This window comes from Martes martes (assembly GCF_963455335.1).
Source record: "Martes martes genome assembly, chromosome: 5".
Taxonomy (NCBI): domain Eukaryota; kingdom Metazoa; phylum Chordata; class Mammalia; order Carnivora; family Mustelidae; genus Martes; species Martes martes.
This window is the reverse complement of record NC_137892.1, coordinates 152,560,047-152,583,614: the sequence shown is the minus strand read 5'-3', so window position 1 is coordinate 152,583,614 and position 23,568 is coordinate 152,560,047. Positions and strand designations below refer to the sequence as shown.

Here is a 23,568-nt window from a genome sequence, read left to right as displayed (position 1 = left end):
GCAGTGGCTGACAGCACGGAGTGAGGACAAATGCCAACAAGTTAGATCTCCTACTGATAGGTGCTCTAGGAAAACAAAATATAAGAATGAATTAATCCAACCTGTCTGGTTTAAGAGAGTTTTCCACAGGAAGGCAGTTCCCCCCACTTCTTCACATGCACGTCACAGCAACGGGAATTTGGCAAATAACAAGCCAAAAAGGAGGTGCCCTGTGAAGACTTCCTAACGGATAGTCGTTAGATAATAATCTTCGTTATTTTATGTAGAAGGATTTGAGGAGTCCCTCCAACACTTCGTTTTCGTTCACATTACTAATTTCCTCAGGAAACTTTATTTATTTTTTATTTTTAAAAGATTTTATTTATGGGGCGCCTGGGTGGCTCGGTGGGTTGAAGCCTCTGCCTTCGGCTCAGGTCATGATCTCAGGGTCCTGGGATCGAGCCCTGCATCGGGCTCTCTGCTCAGCGGGGAGCCTGCTTCCTCCTCTCTCTGCCTGCCTCTCTGCCTAGTTGTGATTTCTCTCTGTCAAATAAAAAAAAAAAAATTAAAAAAAAAAGATTTTATTTATTTATTTATTTGACAGACAGAGATCACAAGTAGGCAGAGAGGCAGGCAGAGAGAGAGGGGGAAGCAGGCTCCCCGCTGAGCAGAGAGCCCGATGCGGGGCTCGATCCCAGGACCCTGAGATCATGACCTGAGCAGAAGGCAGAGGCTTAACCCACTGAGCCACCCAGGCGCCCCAGGAAACTTTATTTTTTAAAAATTAGTGTTCTCCCATGTTACTCGGTGCAAATAAACGCGATGTGAGTGATCTGCGCTGAGCCTGACGATGCCGGCGAGAGGCGCACCCATCTTCTCTGTCCTCTTCCATTTTTACCTGTTGCAGACATTCACCTCTGCCTCCACAGTCCACGCTTCTGTCAGGCGTGTGCAGGAGAACCGACGGCTGCCCCGTGTGCTTCCTGTGTGGGGTGGCGGCCAGGCCGGCATGCTGGAGATCAGCGGCTTGCCCGATATTCTCGCCATTTCTAGGACGTCATCTTCACTCTGACAGCTGTCACGGCAAAGTGACGCATCGTTCACACCTAGCGCACGTCCCTCCGGCAGGGTGTTCTATCCGTGCCCCTTACTCACTCCGGGTCCTTGTTCACTGGATGTGCTGGTCAGCAAAGTGTGTTGCATAGTTTATTATGATTTCGTGTTCTTTTTTAGTCGTAGTCCATTTTCTGCTTGTACTTCCCAAGTTAGGTTTGTGAAGCAGACTGGGTAAGATCCTTTAGCAAGATGAATAGCTCTTTGGTCCAGCTCAGGTATTTGCTGTTCCTACCGGAGAACTATCCAGACCACAAGGACCGAACTACCAGGAAATCGCAAGTAACTGGGCCTGGACATTCCAAAGGTTGTCTCCACCCAGTGAAGTGGATCAATTAAGTGGTGGCTGAACATTTCATCCTGACCTACTTGGGAGCTCACAACCTTACATGAGAGCCATAGAGGTAATGAGTCCTCAGGGAACTGGCCACAGCAGCCAAAATGCAGCCAACAGAGCCAGATGGCCCAAGAAAATCACCAGTTACTACGAACTACACAAACATTATTTTAAATAAACACACAATGGAAGACACAGACGGACATATAACCTTTAACCACTGCCTTGAACAATAATCTATGCTACCTACATTTTCATCAGAATCGAACCTATCACATACGTTTCTTCTCTTTATTTTCTAGCTTGTGTTACCGTAACACATTTTCAAGAAATGGAAAAAATGGCTCATCAAAACGTTGGCTTCTATAAAAACGAGTTGTTTTTAAAGAAAGATTCATGCCATTATTCCTTGTGTTATATACAAAAAAGGCCTTGTGCTTTCGAAACTATGTCACCTTTAACAAAATTATCCAGGTCCAGCACGGTCTGGGTGACGTGTCTACACAGCAGAGCCAGCACACACCTCAGATGCTAAGTGTATGATTCGGTTCACCTAAAAATTAAGTTTACTTTGAATATACAGCCAGCAAAGCCAGGAATGAATCGACTCTGTGAATTCAGTTAGGAATCAACTCTTCAGAATCAGAAGAGCAAATGAAACTAACATTTTTTTTTTTTTAACAAATTATGGCTAAAGAATGGCGGGGTTATAACAACACGCAGACCAGTGGCGCGGTGAACACCGAAGTCCCGGGGAGGCTACTCGGAGGCCTGACTCCTTCACAGAAGGAGCTCGGGTTTCCTGGGGTCCCTTTTGGGATCATGCCCAGCTTTGGAATACCTCAGGAAATCAGAGGGTCCGTGGACACGAAGTAGAGTGCTCCTGGATGGGATAGTCAACACCTTCTGCTCGAGGATTTTAAACTCCGCAAGGGGTCTGTCCGTTCCCAGGTTACGCGCAAAGCTGACTCTACAGAAACCCTGAGAAAGTCCTCTACTGCTGTTAAATAAACAATATCTATGTTCTCACATCAAGAACATGCCTAGAAATTTGTACCAACTTGAGAGAGGACTCTTTAAAGCTGGTGATGTCCCTTAAAACACCCCTGGGGATATTGATGGGAAAGAGAATCTTTGACAGACAGCGGCTATCAGGGGCACGTCTGGTACTCAAATCCACGTGCTAGATCTCAGGCCAGAAGGCATTCCCAGCAAACAGGCCTCCTAATCAGCCGAGAAGGCCCAGTCTATTTCCACTTCTGAGGTGGAGAGGGTATGTGAAATGCGTATGGTCTTTGGAGAAACTGAAAGCCATGTAAAGAATTCTGCCCTTCCTTTACAAGGGGCTGCTGATTTCTGGGCACTCAGATGCCCCACCAGCCTACCCTTCCACAGGCTCCGTCATGTTGCAGCCTTCACCTGCTGTTGTAGAGTCAGTAAAACACACAACTAGAAATTCTGTGTTTGGCCCAAGGAGGAACCTATGATCTAATTTCATTGGAAACATGTTGCTGGAGATCCCAAGGTGAGGAGAGGATGTAAAGGCACATCTCCCCAGATCAGTGGGCGCTTATGTCAGGGCCTAATTACCTGGGAGGGCTTCAATCTTCCTTTCTCAGATTTGTATCACAGGCTTTAAAAGGGCTATCTTGGGGCACGTGGGTGGCTCAGTCAGTTAAGCATCTGCCTTTGGCTCAGGTCACAATCTCGGGGTCCTGGGATTGAGTCCCGGCATCGTGCTCCCTGCAGAGGGCCTGCTTCTCCCTCTCCCTCCGCCTGCTGTTTTGCCTACTTATGCTCTATCTCTCTGTCAGACAAATGAATAAAATCTTTAAAAAAAAAAAGAAATAAAAGGGCTATCTTATCCCATCCTTATTTATTGCAATAACAGTGGTCACTTTTCAACTGCTCTTTAAGGATTAGGTACCATCTTCCTCCCCTTCCCTAAGATGGCATAAATCATCTATTAATTCTAAACCATATTAATGAGAAGTTGGTATGACTGTTCTTAGACTCCGGGTACAACCCGAATGCTGGCTGGGGACACTCTTGGGACATTCCACTCAATCCAGTAAATATGAGCTTACCTATATGTGCTGGGCGGGCTATGGCATTGCCAATTAACTTCAGGCTTGGAACCAAGACTGGTGTTCTGGCATAAAACACACCTCCAATTACTAGCCATGATTTCTAGTTACACTTCTTGAAAGAGGAGCAACAATTTAATGACAAATAAAACATCTCACATAGAGGATCGTTCTCAATTTTTAGGCTCATCCCTCGCCAACCTAATTTCAAGTTGTTTGTCCACTTTTTTTCTAAAGCACTATGAGCGACTTCCCTTGCTCTCTCCAATGCATTCAACTTAGTTTTCACAGAGGTAAACAGCTGTCTCAGGATATAATTTCACCTAGTCTACCGAATGTCAAAGTGACAGTGGTTCAAACGAGCACTTCATTTCTCCCTCACGCACAGCAGGGCCCAGGGGCCCAGGGCTGACGTGGGATCTCCATAACGTAGTAGAACTAAGTTCTTTGTATTTTTTGGCTCAGATAGTCTCCACATCACATTTCACTGCACGGGCCAAGACAGTAACCGCAGCTCCCACCACGCCATCCATGTGACCATCCACGTGGTAACCAGCAGGAAGGGGAAAGGGAAGCAGAGAGCACTGCTTTCCCGAAGGTCATGCCCATGAGAGGCACACGAAGCTCCCATCCACCTCCCGCCGGCTGGAACAGACTCAGGGGCCATACATAGCTGCAAGAGAGCCCAGGAAATGAACTTCAGTGACTGGCGGTCATCCTCCGCCAGCGGGGACGCTGTTCCCAGACGAAGGGAAACTGAGTGTCTTCGAACATCCAGCAGAATCTCCCGCAAAGACACCCCTTTGATCTCTTATTTCATCCATTTACATAATTTGTCATTCGAATGGTGCCATTACCGTAGCAACCACAATGCGCCTGGAGAGACCAGAGAACATGCAGGCTGACTTGGCGGAACCACAACCTAAATGGTGGAAGCAGATACACACCAGAGGAGACATCTTCGGTAAAGGGCAGACAGCAACTCCTCATTACAGCAGGGGCACAGCCAGAAGCCATACGCAAATGAAAGAGCACGGCTGTGCTCTGATAATGTTTGACCGACACAAACAGGCTGCAGAGGCGATGCGGCGTCTTAGTTGCACTGGTCTGCTGGGTTCTGGGTGTCACGGGCCCGAGCCATGTGGCTACGTGGCAGTGATGGGAGCCGCTAATTAACTCGGCCAGCTTAGTGGGAACTAGCCCAAGAACTTCTGCTATACGAACACCTGTACTGCACCCCCCATCCCCGTGTATTGTACATGTACCGAATGCTAGGAAATGCATTAGGAGTTTTACTACATTATCACTAATCCTCACCTCAATCTGATAAAGCAGGTAAAATGCTCCCATTTTCCAGATTAGAAAGTCGACACAGCCAAGAGCTGGCAGTACCAGGATCAAAACCCAGGCCTTGCTGGCTCCAATCCACTGGACAGTGGTCAGAGGAAAGACAGCCTTACTGCTAATAAAACAGGAAATCCAAACACACAATTCCTTATCGTATGACCGGTGAAGCTGTTACATTCGCCAGATTTGACTGAAAGTATTACCAGTAAGAAACTTTTCCTTCTGATCTCAAAATAGACCTTGCTCTAGAAATTTATCCAGGTTTCGGCCAACAGGCATCTCACCCTCAGATTTTTCCCGGGTAAAGCTGCTAAGGTCTCAAGCTTTAGAGCACCAATAACTAACAAAAAGGAAAAAGTCAAGGTGCCATCATTAGCCTTGAGGCTGTTTGAGTCTTTCCAAGTTTATCTAAGTTAATAAAGATTATTGCCGCGTTCCTACTCCCATCCTCGCCCTGACGCCCTACGCTTCACTCACACAACCGCTCCGCCCTCCCCGAGCACGGCAGACCACAATGATGTGTTGTAACACTCTTTCCAGAACCTTCCCGACAAAGACTCACAATCCTTCTCGGAGCTCCAAGCACCGTTTCTGGTTTATTGGGACTGGCACGAGAGAATAAAGCCATTTGCCATCAAACTCTCAACACTAGCCTCATGGAACACAACAGTGGCGCATTTTTCCCTCTGCTGTGCCCAAAATGGAATTACCAGTTCCTTCTCTTATTGTCGGTGCCGATGTTTGTTGTGTCTTCGTTTACTAAGCAGATCTCTTCTTGTTTCAACAGGAGACTCATCCTAGGATTATCCTCTTATCTACATGTGTGTTCCTTGTATAACGAAATCTGCATCTCAAAGTATTCCTTAGCACAAACAAATATGCTTCTGAAGGGAAGTTTTCAAAATATTTCAGAATGGGCAAACTATGACTATTTACAATTCATGTTCAGTTTAATTACTCTGGAAGGAAAGTTATCTGCCACTTAGGCTACAAGCTACTCCGGAAACATTCTGTTCACTTTTTAGAAAAAGGGAGCCGCGTTTAGACATACATATGCCACATAATCTGGGATTTCTGCATAGGATTATATATGCTCTGGGAAGTAGACACGAGGAATTTCCAAAAAATATAACCTCATTTTCAATCCCCTCACCTTATTGAAAAGTGGAGTTTAGAGGGATAATTTTTTTAAGGTTTGAGAGAGTGTGTACGAGAGAGAGAGAGAGAGAGAGAGAATACACGAGTGGGGAGAGGGCAGAGGCAGAGAGAGAAGCAGGCTCCCCGCTGAACAGAGAGCCCAACGGGAGGCTGGATCCCAGGACCCTGGGATCATGACTTGAGCCAATGGCAGACGCTTCACCGACTGAGCCACCCAGGCGCCCCATAGGTATAATTTTTATAGGCATAATTTGAAGATACTCCACTGATAGATGAGTTTGTTTTCTTTAAAAAAAAAAAAAAAGCATTCACGTACATGCCCACTGAAACACCACCATGAGAGGTCACCTCCTGAGTCCCGGGGCAGGGTCTGCACACAGCTGCTTGTTCTGTTTACAGCTAGCCGGGAGGCCACCTCACACTAGCCATCACTATGTGCCACTCCTTAGGCACCACCAGTGTGGGTGGGGGCCCAGCTCTGGAACACCAGTCTCCATGCTTGAGACACAGCAACGCTTCCCAAATCAGTTACCAGGGAGAAGGGATGCTGGGGGTTCGAGTTTTTGCCTAACCTCTCCCCCCACCAGGCACTTACAACAGCAACCCCCCGCCCCCCGTCCCTCACCTCAAGGCAAAGAATTCACAGTCTGGCAATTCTAATGGCCACAGAGCAACATCCTTCAGAACCCTTCGTGGCCGGGCAGGCCCACCTTGCAAAAATGAGGCTGGAGGAGGGCAGAGTTTGGCTCTGCTTGGAAGGCTCGTAGGAGGCTCCTTCCAAGACTGTCACTTCATCTGTCTCCCTGATGAGAGGATTAGCTCGCCCATGTGAGGCACAGCCACACACCTGTCCTCCTGACCACCTCCAACTTGTGATTTCTTCCAGGGACATCTGGGACACTCTTTACCCCCCTGTTTCCCAACTTCGGCATCAGAACACTTTGTGACCTGGATGGATTGTCATGTGTCCCCATGCCCAGGGACTCAGAGAGACAGCAGGCCGCTCACCCTGTGAAGGTCCACAGGGAGCCCAGGGATTCGAGGGCGAGTGGAGGAGAGAGAAGTAGGAAACGTTCAGGGAAAGGCAGAGCAGGGGTAGAATGTCGTGCCGGATTTCATCTCCCTCACAGAAGACACGGAATCAAGCAACACGACTCTGGCCAAAGAGCCAGAAGCCAATATGCCCCCATATTTTCCCATTCGCAGTTCACAGTATCTGTGCCGTTTGCGGGGCACGGAGGCGACTCTCCTCATAACTGCTGTATCTCACTCCCGTGCACAAAGGACTTGAGGTCATTTGTAAAAGTACACAGAAGGGGCACTTCGGGGGCTCAGTCGGTTGAGCGTCTGACTCTTGATGTCTGCTCAGGTCATGATCTCACAGTGCTGAGATCGAGCCCCATGTCAGGCTCCACATTCAGTGTGGAGTCTGCTTGAGATTCTCTCTCCCTCTGCCCCCCCCCACTCCCATTTCCCCCCCACCATAGATAAATAAATAAATTTTGAAAATCTTAAAAAAAAAAAAGTACAGGGGCACCTGGGTGGCTCAGTGGTTAAGAGTCTGCCTTCAGCTCAGGTCATGATCCCGGGGTGCTGGGATCGAGCCCCGCTTTGGGTTCCCTGCTTGGTGGGAAGCTTGCTTCTTCCTCTCCTGCTCCCCCTGCTTGTGTTCCTTCTCTCACTATCTCTCTCTCTCTCTGTCAAATAAATAAATAAAATCTTTTTTTAAAAAAAGTACGTGGAGAAATAAGAGATGCATTTGAACAAAATGGTGTACCTTCACCCATGAGACGCAGCCCCACACCAGGGCACACAGCTTGGGGTCTGAGCCAGGGACAGACTCCAGCTCCCCACAGGTTCTCTCAGCCGGGTACCGTGGTACCCAGGCTACGCAGCCAGGGGGCTGGGAGCTGGCCCTACAAGGGAATGGGGCTAAAAGACCCAGGGACAGAAGAACATATGGAAATGCGTTCCAGAGGGCCCCAGATACTTGTTAGAGATGAGCTATAATTTTACCTCCAAATGGCTAAATCAGAGATGGAAATATGATCATTTACAAGATTCACCGTGCTCCTGGGATTAGAACAAACCACTTGGACAAGAGATAGGTGCATGTCTTGAACCTGAACTTCCTCTTGTGGATACTCTGCTCACTGACAGAAGGGTTGGGCAGACATCCTCGCTTCCCCAAAAGAGGTACCTACTTTCACTCCACCCTGGTGTACAGCATAATACCTATGCTTGTTCGGGCCAAAGTCAGAACACTGTGACTCAAACACACAGCCCCCATGGCCCTATTCCAAACAGGAAGAACACACACACCACCTAGACCTGACCAGCTGGGAAGGCAGTGGGCAATTCTGCACCTCCCCGGGCCAGGGCCACCACCTGGAGAGAGCGGATGGCCCACCGCGTACCCTCCACGCAGGTCATGACTGCAATCAGGATATTCACGAGGATTGGACCACACCTGGTTGAGGTGTTTTTACTCCAAAGTGAGAGTTTTGTCCTGCTCCAGGCAATGTTTAACTTATGTTAAGCGTTACTGTTATTAACTACTTTCCGAAGACTTAACCGTGAGTGAGTCACTAAATATTTAGTGCGGATTACCATATCTGATCTATAAAACAAACCTATAAAGTAAATATTATCATCCCCATTTTACTGATAAAGTAAGAGGTTAAGAAACTTGCCCAAGGTCACCGAGCTAATAAATGGTGAGGTTGGCACCTGCGGCCAGGACTGAAGAAAACTTGGCAAAATTCCAAGGCCTTGCCTACAGTCACTCTACAGAATGGTTAAAATAGTGAAGTGTTTATGCCTAAAGATAGGAGCTTCGATTGGAAGATTCTTCTATACAAGTAAGTGTATTCATCAAGAAACTAGAGCATTGGAGTGTTCCTCTGTTAGGAAAAGATGCCATTGGTCTGTGATTCTGTTAAGGGCAGGAATGGGAGCTAGATTAAAAGTTTCACCATCGATTCCTTCTCAAATGATAATTGATAAACATTTTATAAAAACATAGATTAAGTAAACATTTTTTTCCTCTTTTCGGAAGTTTTAAAATAAAGTTCCCGAATTCTTTGACATTCTTCCCAAGAAAAAGGGAGGTCCATTTTCTTCTCTCTTGAAATCTAGATTTCTTGGTGGCATGACCAACAGGGCATGGTGGAAATGATTCTGGGCCCGGTTCTCAGGAAACTGGAAGCTCGTATTTCACACCCTTTGATCAATCATTCCCCAAATCAGAAAAACTAAAGCAGCGTATCTCACTTTTACACAGCAAAGCAATGTTCAATTATATAGCAATAATAGATGTGGAAGAAATCCAATGATGAGACTATTTTGAAAGCATTCAAAAATGCTTCTAAGGTATTTATATGTCATTAGGAAAACGCACATGAGCCTCTATATATATATATATATATATATATATAGGCTCGTGTGTGTGTGTGTGTGTGTATATATATATAAATATATAAATATATACACACACATATATATATACACAAAATTGTATACAGTTTTGTATATATACAAAATTATATACAGTTACTGTAATTCTGCCAAAGTACTAGAAGATAAAACATAACAGGATTTTTCTTTTAAGGTCATAACGTTACAGATGATCCTTTCTTCTTTACACTCCTTCCTCTTCCATAGTTTTCATTTCCCCAAATGAAAGTTGTAACATTTCATGGAAAACAACATTGTGTATGAGATTTCCCCTCAGCAAGCCCTTTGCACTCAACATACCTTCGACGGGACCCAGATTTACACAGTGAAGAAAGGCAGCAAGACAACCGAGTGGCCCTTGGCACAGACTCGCTCATGGGGGGACAAAAGCGTAGGAGTAAGGGAAGCTGATGCAATGGGCTTGCCCTCTTGACACCTCTCTGTGTCCCACCGCAGCAGCTGCCTCCCTCCTCTGACATTTGAAACCCAAGAGACCTCTGTCACATGTTAGCGATGGCAAAGAACTGTCACCCTGTCTTTACTAGGAGCTTGATTAGCGGAAGCTTTGGGGGGCCTGCGAGGTGTGGAGAAGCGTGCTGCTGGTCATCCGGTGGTTAAGGGATCTCACACAAAACCAGCTCGCTTGCAACAAGGACAGACTGTATTGTTCTCCGTGTTCTTAATCAATTTCAAATATTAGCCCAGCTGGCTCAAAGCAGGATCTCAAAAGTGGTAAACACGTTCTGTGGCCGACAGACATTTTCCACGACTATGCCGGAGGGTGGAAGAGAAATGAATCACAAATTCCTTCCACAAACCTTTCTTGAACTCCTGGCATGCCCTGGAGAATATGAACGAAGAGGCAACAGCACCGTGAGAATCCACACTAACTCCTGCCTCCGACCACATTCACTCTGCATGCTGGCATTGACCCCCGCCGGCGTGCGAGAACCAATTCTGTGCATCTTTCCCCAGTCCACTTTCGGGGACCTCACATGGGTGGCCTGAAAAGACGTCAGTGAATGCTAAGGATTGGGGCGCCTGGATGGCGCCGTCGGTTAAGGGTCCGACTCTCGGTCTCGCTCGGTTTCTGATCTCAGGGTTCGTGAGATCAAGCCCCACGTCGGGCTCCATGCTCAGCTTGGAGTCTGCCCAAGACTCTTTCTTCCTCTCCCTCTGCCCCTCCCACCTCCTGCTCTCTCTCTCTCTCTCTCTCTCTCAAATAAATCTAAAAAAAAGAAGAAGAAAAAAAAAAGCTAAAAATCAGAGCTTCCCTTCCCCTAGAGGGCTGGCTGTTAAACATTGACCATCACAGCAATTGCCAGCAAGAGGGGCTCCTTCCTCCTCCTCTCGCGCACTCCCGGCTACTCTGTCCTTCCTCCTTGTGTGCCAAACGTCCGGCCACCATCAGACTCTGGGTCTCACTGCGTACTGGCCGCTGCCCGCCTTCAAAGAGCGGCTCCTTCACCTCATGGCTGTGTGGACCACTCCGGAACAGGACAGTACAGTCCGTTAGCGGGCAAAACTGCTATTACGCTGAGACTTCTAGAGCCCCGGTGGCCACCTTCAACCAAATTTTTAAGTCTTGACTGCGCAGCATGATGTGTCAAATAATAACGCTTTCCAGGGTCCTGTACTAGCAGCCAACGCGTTGTTTCTGAATCGCTAACAATGCACACTGTCCTTCCGATGATATTCCATTTATCGGTGACGTGTTAGAGCTGGGTAAAACGTAAGCGGAGGATTCTGCACAATCTAAAAACCACGGCTACCTGAAATTGGCAAGGCGGCATCCTGTCAGCGCCTTTTCCCTGTCCTGTGGTTAGCAAGACGCCAATCACCCTTCCTCACCGGGGACTCACGAGACACCTGTCCAGACAAAACGACAGCGGAGCCTGTCGCACACTCAGAGCCCAGCCCGCTGCATCAGACTCTCTGCCGAAAGTCGCTGTCTTTCTGTGGGACGTAAGGCCCCCAACAGGAAGTCCAAGCACCTGGGACGGGTCTGTACCACCACGGGGGGGACCCAGTAATCTGTCACCTGACGGGGATCACAAGCTATCTCTCATCAACAGTGGTGTCGTTAGCTTCCAACATACCAACCCCCAGCCTTGAATTCTCTTGATGTCTAATTTATAATGATTTCTGAAATACCTACCCAGCTGATTCCCACCTTATGAACTTGCTATGTGCCAAAAGTTCGCATTTTTACACTGCAGAATCCATGCTACCATGAGACGTTATAAATGGCTCTGAGGTTCTCAGGCCAATCCACAGAAGCATTTTACCTCATAATGTCTCTGAAACACATGGGGGTCCTGTACCCCAAGCCCCTTGCTTCAAACCCTTTAATGAATTCTCACCTCTGAATAACACCCAGCCTCCTACCCTGGACTCTAACCCTGGGAGCCTTAGCCTCCCTCCCGTGCACTGCCCTCTATCCCTGCCTCTCGGTTCCTGGGCATCACCGTGTGCCCCTCTCGGAGTCTACGCCCGTGCCGCGTCCACTTCCCCCACTGCACTCTCCCCACACCCCCACGTGGCTGGCTCCTTCAAATCTTGGCCCAAGGACACCTCCTCGGAGAGGCCTTCCTATCACACCCACCATGCATTCTGCCTTATTAATTTTAGCCCATATTATCCAAGATATTGGTGTTATATGCAACTCATGGATCACTGAACACATCAAAAATTATTTAAAAATAAAAAATAAATAAAATAAAATAATTCTTTCCTTATTCTTTAACTTGTGAAGTGCCTGTCTCCCCTGCTCGGACAGTATGACCCGTGAAAGCGGGGGTATAGCCCATCACCCGGTCGCCTGGGGCACAGCACGTGGCTTCTGTGCCGCACTTGACAAACACATACGGAGGGACCCAGTGAGTGTGCGGACAGCAGGATCTCCTGTGGATGTGCTTGTATGACAGGACACGGTCAGAGCTTAGTCGCGGTAGTCGAGGGCCCATCCCCTTCCTGGCAGCTGGTGGGGACTGAGGTGGGGCAGGAGACCATGCGGAGCCAGCCTCTGGCCTGTGGGTAATTTTCCTCACGTTTCTTGATCCCGTCTCTCTCCTTGGTTACTGCCCCCGTGTTTTTCTTCTCCCCAGGCTCTCTGGGCTTCCTGCTTGGGTTTCTGCCTTCACTACCCTGCTGTAGAATGCCATCTTTCACACCTTCTCCCCTCAGCTCCTGACCTTGACAGTGGCACGGAGTCTGTGGACATTCTTACCAAGGGCGTCTATTTCTGGCAACGACATAAACAGCGAGCGAGGAGGAGGAGGGTCTCTCCTCTGCCCGCTCCCCTCCTGGGCAGTTGTGCTCACAGTCGTCCATCTGGTGAATATAACACGGTGCCTGGCAGCCCCTGGGCCCCCGGTGTCTACAGCTTCATAGCATTTGGTTTCTACTGATTTCCAAGACTAAATTTGGAGTTAGCTCCCTGTCTGTTCCAGAGCAATTCGGGTCACCAAATTGCAAAATGGGACTAAAGTCACATGGAGAAGCCTGAATGTGAAATTCAACCAGAACCTGCTAAATGTGAGCGCTAAGAACCAGCTTGGTCGCAGACCCAAGCCTATAACCAGTTCTCCTTCAGACATGGCGGCGGCGAAGTTATCCAATGGGCGTCCAATCTCAGATTTAGCAAGAGTAAAATTCCCTCGCAAGTGTAATGTTTTGTTTCTGGTCTCACTCTAAATTTTCCCCTGTCCAGGGTGCCCTTTTTAACTTTCTGCACAGACAAGGGGGGAAAAAGAGGCAAAACAAAGTATATTGTATAGAAAACCACCTAACTGTTAAATGCTGGCATTTATCTCATCAAAATGAGAAGGGGGCAGGGGTCCACCACTTCAGAGGAGTGAGAGGGAGTTTCCCATTTGCAGCAAATATATTATTAGTCCTTGGTAATAGCTATTATTAGATATATGTGTATTATATATACTTACAGTCTTCTTCTTGGCTGTTTATCCTTTGGAACCAGTAAAACATTCTGAGAAAAAGATCTTATGTTTGTTTACTTCACATCTAAAACAGTTAATTCAACATATTTGTAATCATCAAAAATTGCTTACTATTTAACTCTGATAATGTTACATTTCATTAAAGTCATCTTTACTACATTTCTGCCAAATCTCTCCTTTCGGTTTCTAAGATGATCACGCTGCCTAGATAGTTACTGCAGGTGCTAAAATGCCTTATATTAAATACATTCAACAAGTATTTATTAAAAGTTTTTATCCTGTGTGAAATTCTTTGCAGAGAGTTGGCAGGAATGCCAGGACAGAGAGACACAAAGAGAAAGTCCTGCTTTCAGAAATGTTCCAGTGGAAACACAGTATATCAGTAGATGAACCCAACATTTCAAACCTAGACTGGCATCTGCATTTCTCTGAAAATGTTTTTGTAACTGGTCAGTCCATGATGTCCCAAATCTAGACACTTTTATAAATGTCATCTTCAAGTATTTGATTTAATGTCTCATTTTATATGGAAAGGTGTTTCATTATTAAATCAAATGTCAACTGAATGTCCCCTTTAATGTACTGGGAAGGAATCAGGAAGAAATAAAGACTCAAAACCTACAAATAATCCTTTAAGGAGAGGAGTGCAAATGATTATAGTCAACCACACACACACGCACGCACACACACACACACACACACACACCCCCATGGCTGAAAAGGGATATGTATCTTTTTTTCTTTTTTGGAGGGAGTGTGATTGACACCAATGTTACAGTAGCTTCAGGTGTATGACACAGTGATTGTACAAGCCTATGTGTTACAGGTGTAGCTGCCATCTGTCACCACACAACACTATGACAATACCATTGATGATATTCCCTAAGCTATGGCTTTAACAGATGCTTATCTTTAATAGAAGGACAATAAAATATTTGGACATTCCTGTTCCTTAAAGAGTTAACAGTTTCTACTTTTTCTGACAATAAGACTATCATTTAACCCCTTTTCCTTTTTTTTTTTTTAAGAAATCTTAAAAATTGATTTGAGAGAGTGAGCAAGCATGCGTGTGGGCTCATGGGGGTGGGGAGAGACAGAGGGAGAGAGAGAGAATCCCAAGCAGACTCCCCACGGAGCATGGAGCCCCACAAGGGGCTCAATCCCAGGACACCAAATCGTGACCTGAGCTGAAATCAAGAGTTGGACACTCAACTGACCGAGCCCAGGCACCGCTCTCCCCTTTTCCCACAGCTCTCTTTCTTCATATCCAAATCTCAATGTCCCTACTTAGAATTCCAGTGAAACTGATTCATACAAATTTTGTGCACACAGCCATGGGACCAGACATGGAGACTTTTCCTTGCTAACATGGGCACACACTAGGCCCATGTTAACAGGAGTAACTGCCTGCTTCTCTTCCTGGCTCCCTCCCCCTTCTTAGAGCTCAGTGTTATCAAAAACACTGACACAATTAATGTACTGCATGTGGGGGCCAACAGATCCCATTGCCAAAGATAAGGACTGTGGCAGCAAAAATGGGTAGTTAGGTCAAAATTGATATACTGGCCTCCTGTTTAACCATTAGGAATGTTCTAACATTTTACAAAATAGTCACCAGCGTAGATTTCCAACAACTGTCCTGTCAAGTTAAAAATCAAACACCACAAAATTCAAGTAAATTTCTGTGTGGTACAGAAGGGGAAACACGTCTGTAAAAATTCAGGCCATCCCCTTCCTTGTTTAAGAAAAACACTGACTCGCTTATGTTTCTAAGTGTTTCTAAGTGAATTTTATGCTCCTCTCTTCGCACTCAAGAAAATTCCATGTCCTGAACATGAGGGAAGGCGTTCCTCCTCATTTTAACTTTAAACTACTTTTGAAATTAGTGATGTTTTCAAAAAGACAACGAGCAAGTAAAACAGACTCGAGAAAAAGTAAATATATCTCGGAATTACCTTTGGCCTGGTCCAAAGTCGTCAGCTTCAGGCATTTCTGCCCTGTAAAAACACTGACCGAGCGGCCGGGGCTGCAGACTCGTGAGCTAGGAAGTTGTCTTCTCCTCTCACCAGCAAGTATCGGGGGGAAGATCCCCGGTCGTCAAGTCCCTTCCTCTTTGGAAAGAAGCTCGCCTCCCTTACTCAGAAAGTAGGTGTTTACAAACTTCCAAAGCACCTGCTCGCCTTGAATGAAGCTAAGTGCCGGGCTATGATGACTGTCCCCTTCTAAAAATAAACAGGTCACCTCTTACTCCCAGTACCGTGACAGCCGCTGGGAACAAGCATTTTCTCTCGAGCGGTGGGAGAAGGTGTCACTGCCCAGCTATGAACCTTTACTGGGCTGACTTCACCTAGACCTGCCCACTCTTTCTCTTTCCGTTTTTTTTTTTTTTTCTTTTTTTCCTGGCACAACAAAGCACCCAACGAAGGGCGGCGTGGCCACGGGGAGCCTCAGACTTCGGCTGGGCTATCAGATCTCCGACTCACAGGAGGAGGTTGGGGGCGGAGAGTGACATGGGCTGTGCCAGAGCTGAGAGCCTTGTTTGTTCTGAGAATGCTTAGGCACTCGGCAAAAGATCTTTTACTGAAAAGAAAACCACCACCAAGAAAACACCGTGTTTTGAGGGACATGCTGTTTTGCAAGAAAATCTTCCTTTGGGCCATCTAGATTTCTCAACTCAGAATGAGTTTGCGCACGGAGGAGTCCATGCATGCCTTTGGGCAACAGGACTTCTCCCACAGACTTCCCTCTGTCATCGGGGAGCAGCCCGACGTTGGCGCGCCGCCGGGCTGTGTGCCTGAGATATTTTTATAGCTTGGCTCATCACCCTGTAGGAGTAATCAATCACCAAGGACCCTCGCTGGTTACAGTTTCTAAGAGCAGGACAAAAATGACCTCATGTTTTCTTGCTTTCAAAGAGGGTAGAAGAAAAGGTTGGGGGGGGCACCTGGGTGGCTCAGTCAGTTAGGCATCTGCCTTCTGCTCAGGTGTGATCCCAGGGTCCTGAGATCAAGCCCCACTTTGTGGGGGGGGGGTGTCTCTGCTCGGCGGGGAGTCTGCATCTCCCTCTGCCTCCCCCACCCCATTCCTGCTCTCCCTTTCTCTCTTTCTCTCAAATGAATAAATACAATCTTAAAAAAAAAATAAAAATAAAGGTTGGACCTGGTTGGTCAAAAGGTACAAACTTGCAGTTATAAAATAAGTAAGTACAAGTTCCCATCACAAGGAAAAAACTGTAACTCTGTGTGCTGACCGATGCTAACTAGACTTATCGTGGTCATCCATTTCCCGCTACGTATGAATATCAAATCTTCCATTGTATACCTGAAATATGTTACATCAATCATATCTCAGTAAAAAAAAAACAAATAAAGTATAGCTCCCTCCTCATTGAAAAAAAAAAAGGGCTAGGAGAAATATTGACACTAAAAGCTTTGTATGAAAAGTTGAAATCATTTTTTTTTCCTGACTGGGAACATTAGATAAAGCAGTAAGCAGGATCTAATTATTAAGTAATAATAGGCTTTTCTTTTAAAAAATGCCTGCTTTCCATCGTCACTATATAGCAATATATATTTACTGTACATTTACATTTACATGTGTGATTTCTAGAAGATCAAAGAATTGGAAAGTTGAAATGGACAACACATAAACCGGCTCTCTTTTGGATACTCTGATATTTTGTGCCACAATTCTGACTATTCTTTAATCCCTCACACAAGATCTAAAGTTCTAGACTTCAAAGTCTAAGATTAAGTCGGTGCAGGTACTCAAACACAGAACTCAAATACTGTTGACCTTGAAGGCAAACAGTCCTAGCTAAGTCCTGAAGATCGGGCTGTGCAGGCGCCTTTCAGACCAAAGCAATGCGCAGCTTTGTGAGAAATTCCCGGTTTAAGAATTGACAAGTTCAGGGGCGCCTGGGTGGCTCAGTTGGTTAAGCGACTGCTTTCGGCTCAGGTCATGATCCTGGAGTCCTGGGATCAAGTCCCACATCGGGCTCCCTGCTCAGGAGTCTGCTTCTCCCACTGACCTCTCTCCTCTCATGCTCTCTCTCTCTCTCTCAAATAAATAAATAAAATCATTAAAAAAGTTAAAAAAAAAAAAAGAACTGACAAGTTCAAGCACTGAAAGCACCATCAGTGAGACTATTTCAGTACTTTCATTCAAAGTTATCAACAACGAAAAATCATACTAGGATCTAACTCTCCATTTTAACAATTTGATCCCATTAATTTTACCTTTTGTTCCACTAAATGCCTGTTTTACTATTTTTTTTAAATATCTGAGCTCAGCTGTTGCCAAACTAAAGTTGTTGTTTAGAAAAGAACTGAGTATGTTCCTGAAATCTGCCTCTCGGTGTTAGAGGACAGTTACGTCTTTAGTGTTTTAACAGATGAATTGCTCGTTACTACCATGAAATATTTATCAAAATATTTCCAGTTAAGCACTCCTTCATGCATTTTTATTTTTTTATTTTTAAAAAAGGTTTTATTTATTTATTTGACAGAGAGAGCGAGAAAGACAGTGAGAGGGAACACAAGCAGGGGGAGTGGGAGAGGGAGAAGCAGGCTTCTGGCCGAGCAGGGAGCCCGATGCAGGGCTCGATCCCAGGACCCTGGGATCATGACCTGAGCCGAAGGCAGAGGCTTAACGACTGAGCCACCCAGGCACCCCTTCTTCATGAATTTTTAAACGATTTTTTCCAACCATGGATTCCCTCTTCAGGTATATTTGTGTTAATTTCTGAAATTCACAAAAACAAGGAGGGGAAACAAGGATGGCACAAGTAACAGAAACCAGAGTGAAACTTTGTAGCTGACATGGCGGGTGGCTTCTTGGCATCAGGGGACACCTTCAGCTCTGTGGGGGGGGAGGAGGAGCGAGGGGCTGTGTTGGAGTTACAAAAGTTCCCTGGCACTGCTGACCTGAAATCCACTGGACATCCTGAATGTAAGGTTCACAGCACACACACATGGGAGAGACCCAGAGGGCCCCAGAAGCTTTCCAACATTCTCAGATGCTGGAAAAGGGAGCCCACAAAGTTAGGTGACCCACTCTGGACAGATTGGGACAGACTGCAGTGCACAGTGTCCTTGTCACTCCTCCGCATGAGGAGACAGCAGAGCCCATACATTCTGGCAAAAGCTCCATGGCCAGACACTTCCATAGTTCAAGTTTTCTTGTATCCATACTCTTCCAAAATATGCATGCATTTTCAGTAATATACATTAAACATTTTTATTTTTTGCAGTTTAATCATATAGTATGTGAGCTAAGAAAATCATTGCCATATTAAAGTTAATTGTCTACTTTTCCTGATGCTCCTTTTTCACAAAATCATTGGTCTGAGTTTTTTCTCCCCACTCTTCTATAACAGTTTTGACTAAGGCTCTGGAACTTTCTATCAGAGATAATAGGAGGGACTCTTCCTCTCTTGGAGGTTACAGGACAGTATTAGTATGAACGGCCAAGTTGTGGGTGTGGATGCGGGTGCGGGAGTGGGAGTGGGGGAGTCATCAGTGGACAGAAAATTACTATGACAGGAAGGTTAATGGTTTGCTAAGTTGGCCTAACAGAATTCTTGCTGAAGGCAGGCCAAGCTGATGGGCTATTACCTTGAGGTGTTGGGAGATGAGGAATTTGGTCAGAGATGAAGGGTCATCAGATATCAAGGGGCAGGGATCCTTGCTAAAATGACCTGACAGGGTTTTTGCTAAAACTGTGTTCTTGAGGGGGCACCTGGCCCCTTGGTCAGAGAAGCAGGTGACTATTGATCTCAGGGTTGTGTGGTTGAGCCCTGCATTGGGCATAGAGATTACTTAAATAAAAACTTAAGAAAATACAAAAACAACAACAACAACAAAAACCCCCAAAACCCAAAACTGGGTTCTGGAGAACATACCCAAGGATATAGCCTAGCTGCAAAAGAGCTCAGAGGAGGCTGACCAGAATTTGATCAAAGACAGAGTCTTTGTCACCTCCTAAGAATAGGCACGTTTTGATTTCTTCTCTCAGCACTCAGTGCTACAAACTCTGTGGACGCTCCAGAACCACACCATCCAATATGGCAGCCACTGAGCCCACGAAGTGTGGCTGGGGCACAGTCTGAAGACTCAGTAGAAAAAAAAAGAATGTAAAACATCTCCTTACTGATTTTCATGCTGACTACAATGTTGAAATGATAATATTTGGGGCATATGAATAAAATATTAAAATTAATTTCTCTTGCTTTTATTTCACATGGCTTCTAGAAATTTTAATTCATATATGTAGCTTGCATTATATTTCTGGTGGTCCATACAGCTCCAGAGCTTAATTCTCTACTTCTCTGCCAAAATTGGTTTAAGTTAGACATAAAACAAAAACTACTGTGAGAGCACACTGGTTAATATAATCTTACCAACTGTTTCAGAAACATTTCCAGAATTTTTTTTTTTTTTTTTTGGTGGGCGGGGAGTGGGGCAGAGAGACAGGGAGAGAGAGACAGAATCTTAGGCAGACTCTACACCCAGCGTGGAGTCAGACACGGGGCTCAATCTCACGACCCTGAGATCATGACCTGAGCTGAAATCAAAAGTCAGACGCTCAACCGACTGAGCCACCCAAGCACCCCCGGAATTGCTTTTAATCAAAAAGGAAAAGGGTTAGGGATTTATAAAAGACAATGAATAGGACAGTACTAGAGAAGTCCACGAAGCATTTAGTTGCTGATATCCTCTCCATCCCTCCTTCTCTCTAGCCTCTGAAGACAAGAATAAGATCCCTTAACTGACTTCTCCAAGGCCAGGCTGTGTCCCAAGTTCTTGATTCCCTCCCCTCCTTGCTTCTCCAATTTGTGCCACCAATTATCCCATCTCCCTTTTTTTTTTTTTTTAAGATTTTATATTTTATTTGGGAGAGAGAACGCAGGGGGTGGAGCAGAGGGAAAGCAGCCTCCCCGATGAGCAGGGAGCGTGATGCTACGTGGGACTCAATCCCAGGACACCAGGATCACGATCTGAGCCAAAGGCAGATACTTAACTAACTGAGCCACCCAGGTGCCCCATCCCATCTCCTTCTTGCTGGTTCAGGAGCCTCCCGAATTCTACTCTTTCCTTCAGCCATAAGTGTATCCAGGCCTCTTCCAGAAACTATATCACTGACCACATATCTCCTAGTTACTGAGCTCTGTCCTCTGTTCTTTCAGCTGAAGGTCCTAGCCAGTGGTCTGGGGTCATCAGTCCTCACCAACTACAATCTATTTTCTGCCCCTACCCTGACCTTGGCACTGCTGTCCTGACGCTGTCCCCACACCGGTCTCAAAGACCCCACTTTCTGTGCCCAGCTCCAGCTTCTCTCAACGTTCCCTCTTGGTCTCTCTAGGTGCCCCTCTTCTAACTGGCTTCCAACACGGGTCATCTTGCAGGCAGGGCTTCCCCACCCTTGGCCATTCTAATTCTGCAGACCAGGGACAAGCCACGAATCTGCTCCCAGATGCTGCTGCTGCTGCTGGCAGGACCCATACTTTGTGAGCACAGTCCTAGCGCTCCAATGCTGCCCACCCTCCCCTTCCATGCTATACGATACCCCTAGGAAATCTCTCTCTCTTCCCCGACTTTAACCCCCACCTCTATCCCCAAATCTACAACCTCTGCTGGATACACTCCAGAACTCCAGGCCATAGGTCCTACCACCAACCAGCTGTGGTGCATGGGAGCTGCCTCTAACTAGCTCATGGCAACTCTTCCTATCTCCTCCCTCTCCTGTTCAGTGATATAAAGGTCGTTTCAGCCAGCCATGGTGGGAGCATTAACACCATAGGAATTGGCAAACGCTACAAATCAGCCACCTCATCACTACCCATTCTGAGCCAAGCCACTTGTTCAAAATGTACCCCACACCACTGAGTACTAACTATCTTAATTAACCTGTGATTAACCTGTAATTGCTGTGTGAAGCAAGGAGGCCATTGAGATCGAGAAGGTTCTCAGGCTTTAGCATTCTGCATTAGCAAACCAAAATGTAAGTCTATAAATGCCTCGAGGTTAACCTAAGGATGACCAATCCTAAGCATCCAACAGGCTTTCCTAAATAAGGCAACCACTCGAGCTACAGCCAAGCAAATAATTGCCTGGCTTTGTTTCCACATAGTCTCTACCAAAGCCTTCTCCCAACTCCTGTCGGGGAAGTGCTCCTAATCACTTTCAGCTTGGTGCCACTTGAGTCCGACTGACTTTTGCGCACGTAAACTCTTAAAATTTATATATAATGTGCCTTGGTTTATCTTTTAACTCCCGGAAGTCCCACACATATCTCCGAAGAACAAATCCAAAGAGGACCCACCTTCTCTGCAACCCGCCCCTCCCTGAAGATTTTCTGTTTCTTCTCCCATTTCTTTCCTTTTTTAGAAAAGTAATCCCTCGTATCATTCTCAACTCCACTATTCTGATGCATTTTCTCCATAAAATTTAGCAATATCTCATCTTACTATCTGTTTACCTATCTGCTATCTGAATCCCTCCCTCCCAGAGTGGGCAACAAAACTTCCTGTTCATGACCGTTTCTCAGTGAGAGTACAGAGCCTGGTAGAACTAGCTCCTAGACCAGAACAAACTAGTATTTTTAGGTGATGTTACTAGTGAATGTGAGTTACGTAAGTGAATAATTGTTCCAAGTGGTCAACAGGGGCAGGGCAAGGGGAGCTTTATTCTCTCTTCCCTCTCCCTTATGCACAGAGAAGACTCGCCATCAGCTTGAATGCACTGAGCTATGTTCGTAAGCCACCCTGACATTCTGTTTTTCGTCTTAGTTCAGTCTGGTCTCCTCTGCTGCCTAGGCTAAGGGCAACTACATGCTTGTGATCAAATACTCCGAGCAAGAGAGGCCCTGTAAATATATTGTGTGATTCTAAGTTATAAGCATCTATTTTACATTTTTAAAAAAGATTTACTTATTTTAGGGAGAGAGAGGGAGTATGTGCCACACAAGCTGAGGGAGAGAAACAATCCCAAGCTGACTCCACGCTGAGCCCAGAGCCCGATATGGGGCTGGATCCCACAACCTCGAGGTTGTGACCGAAGCCAAAACCAAGAGTCAGACACCCAACCTACAGAGCCACCTGTGCGCCCTGAGCACATATATTTTCAATGTCATGTCATGTTATTTGTAAATATTTTGTGTGCCTTATAAATCATACACAAATTTTAAATGTAGAGATGCTTATAACTGCAAAAACAAAAACAAAAACAAAAACAAAACAAACAAAAACCAAACAACCTAGAGGCCTATCGATAAAGGATTGATTGAATTTTGGTGCAATGAGATTCCATGCTGCTGCTAAAAAGGATGGGAGTGTTATTAAAATCTTTCCACGATACGGTGAGCTAAAAAAGAGAGAACAGAAAAGGTGTATAGGCCCATTTATATAAAAACATCCATTTATCTATTGATGAAAATACCTGGAAAGACATTTATGAAGAAAGGGAAACTAAGAAGACAAAGAGGGGAGGGTGAGGAAGAAGAAGGAAAAACATTTCAAAGGATCTACACTGAGGTGTTAATCGTGGTTTTCTTCCGTGGCTTAAGGAAATAATGAATATTTTTCATTTTATTCTTTTGGCCCATCTGTGTTTTCTATTTTTTAGTAACAAATACATGCAAGTTACTCTTACAAGAAAAAAAAATGTTCTTAAATACAAAAAAGAAAAATTTGACTTTTAAGTAGAAGGGGGATATTTCTGTGGCTTCTATCACTCATGAAAAATATCTTTAAAAAAACAAAAAATCTAAGGAAAAAAAAAAATCCTTGCTCTTTCACCTGGGAAACAAGGCCTTCTGAAACACATCCCAGCGGACCTCTCCGGCTTCAGGATTTTCTCTCAAGCCAGACCAGGAACAGTCTCTGTCTTGGAGCAGTTCACTCTTTGGTAGCAGAGAGGTATTGGTTGAAAGGAGGAGGAAAAGAAAACCCATGTGAGTCTTCCGTTCAACCACTGACTCAGAAGTGTTACAATGCCCTTTCCCTACTCTCCTCATCTCCCACCAAAGACCTCCAGTGTTGTCAACAGAGAATGTTTGCTGCTATCAACGCCAGTGTATTTTTGGAATAAAGCAAAAAAACATTTTTCCCCCCTTAAATTAAAAAAAAAAAGAA

At 45.7% G+C, this 23,568-nt stretch overlaps 1 protein-coding gene across 3 annotated transcripts in view; it reads right to left on the bottom strand.

Moving 5' to 3' along the window:
• Positions 1–23,568, bottom strand: part of RETREG1 (reticulophagy regulator 1) — a 126,041-nt gene that overhangs the window by 23,367 nt on the left and 79,106 nt on the right. Inside the window, exon 1 of one of the 3 annotated variants that reach the window (XM_080804451.1) lies at positions 15,392–15,917. The exons of the other annotated variants lie outside the window; for them this stretch is intronic. Within the exon in view, the coding sequence (XP_080660577.1) occupies positions 15,392–15,426 (35 nt within the window). The 5' untranslated portion in view covers positions 15,427–15,917. Of the gene's footprint in view, positions 1–15,391; positions 15,918–23,568 lie in introns of those variants that run through there. 3 annotated transcript variants of the gene reach the window in all.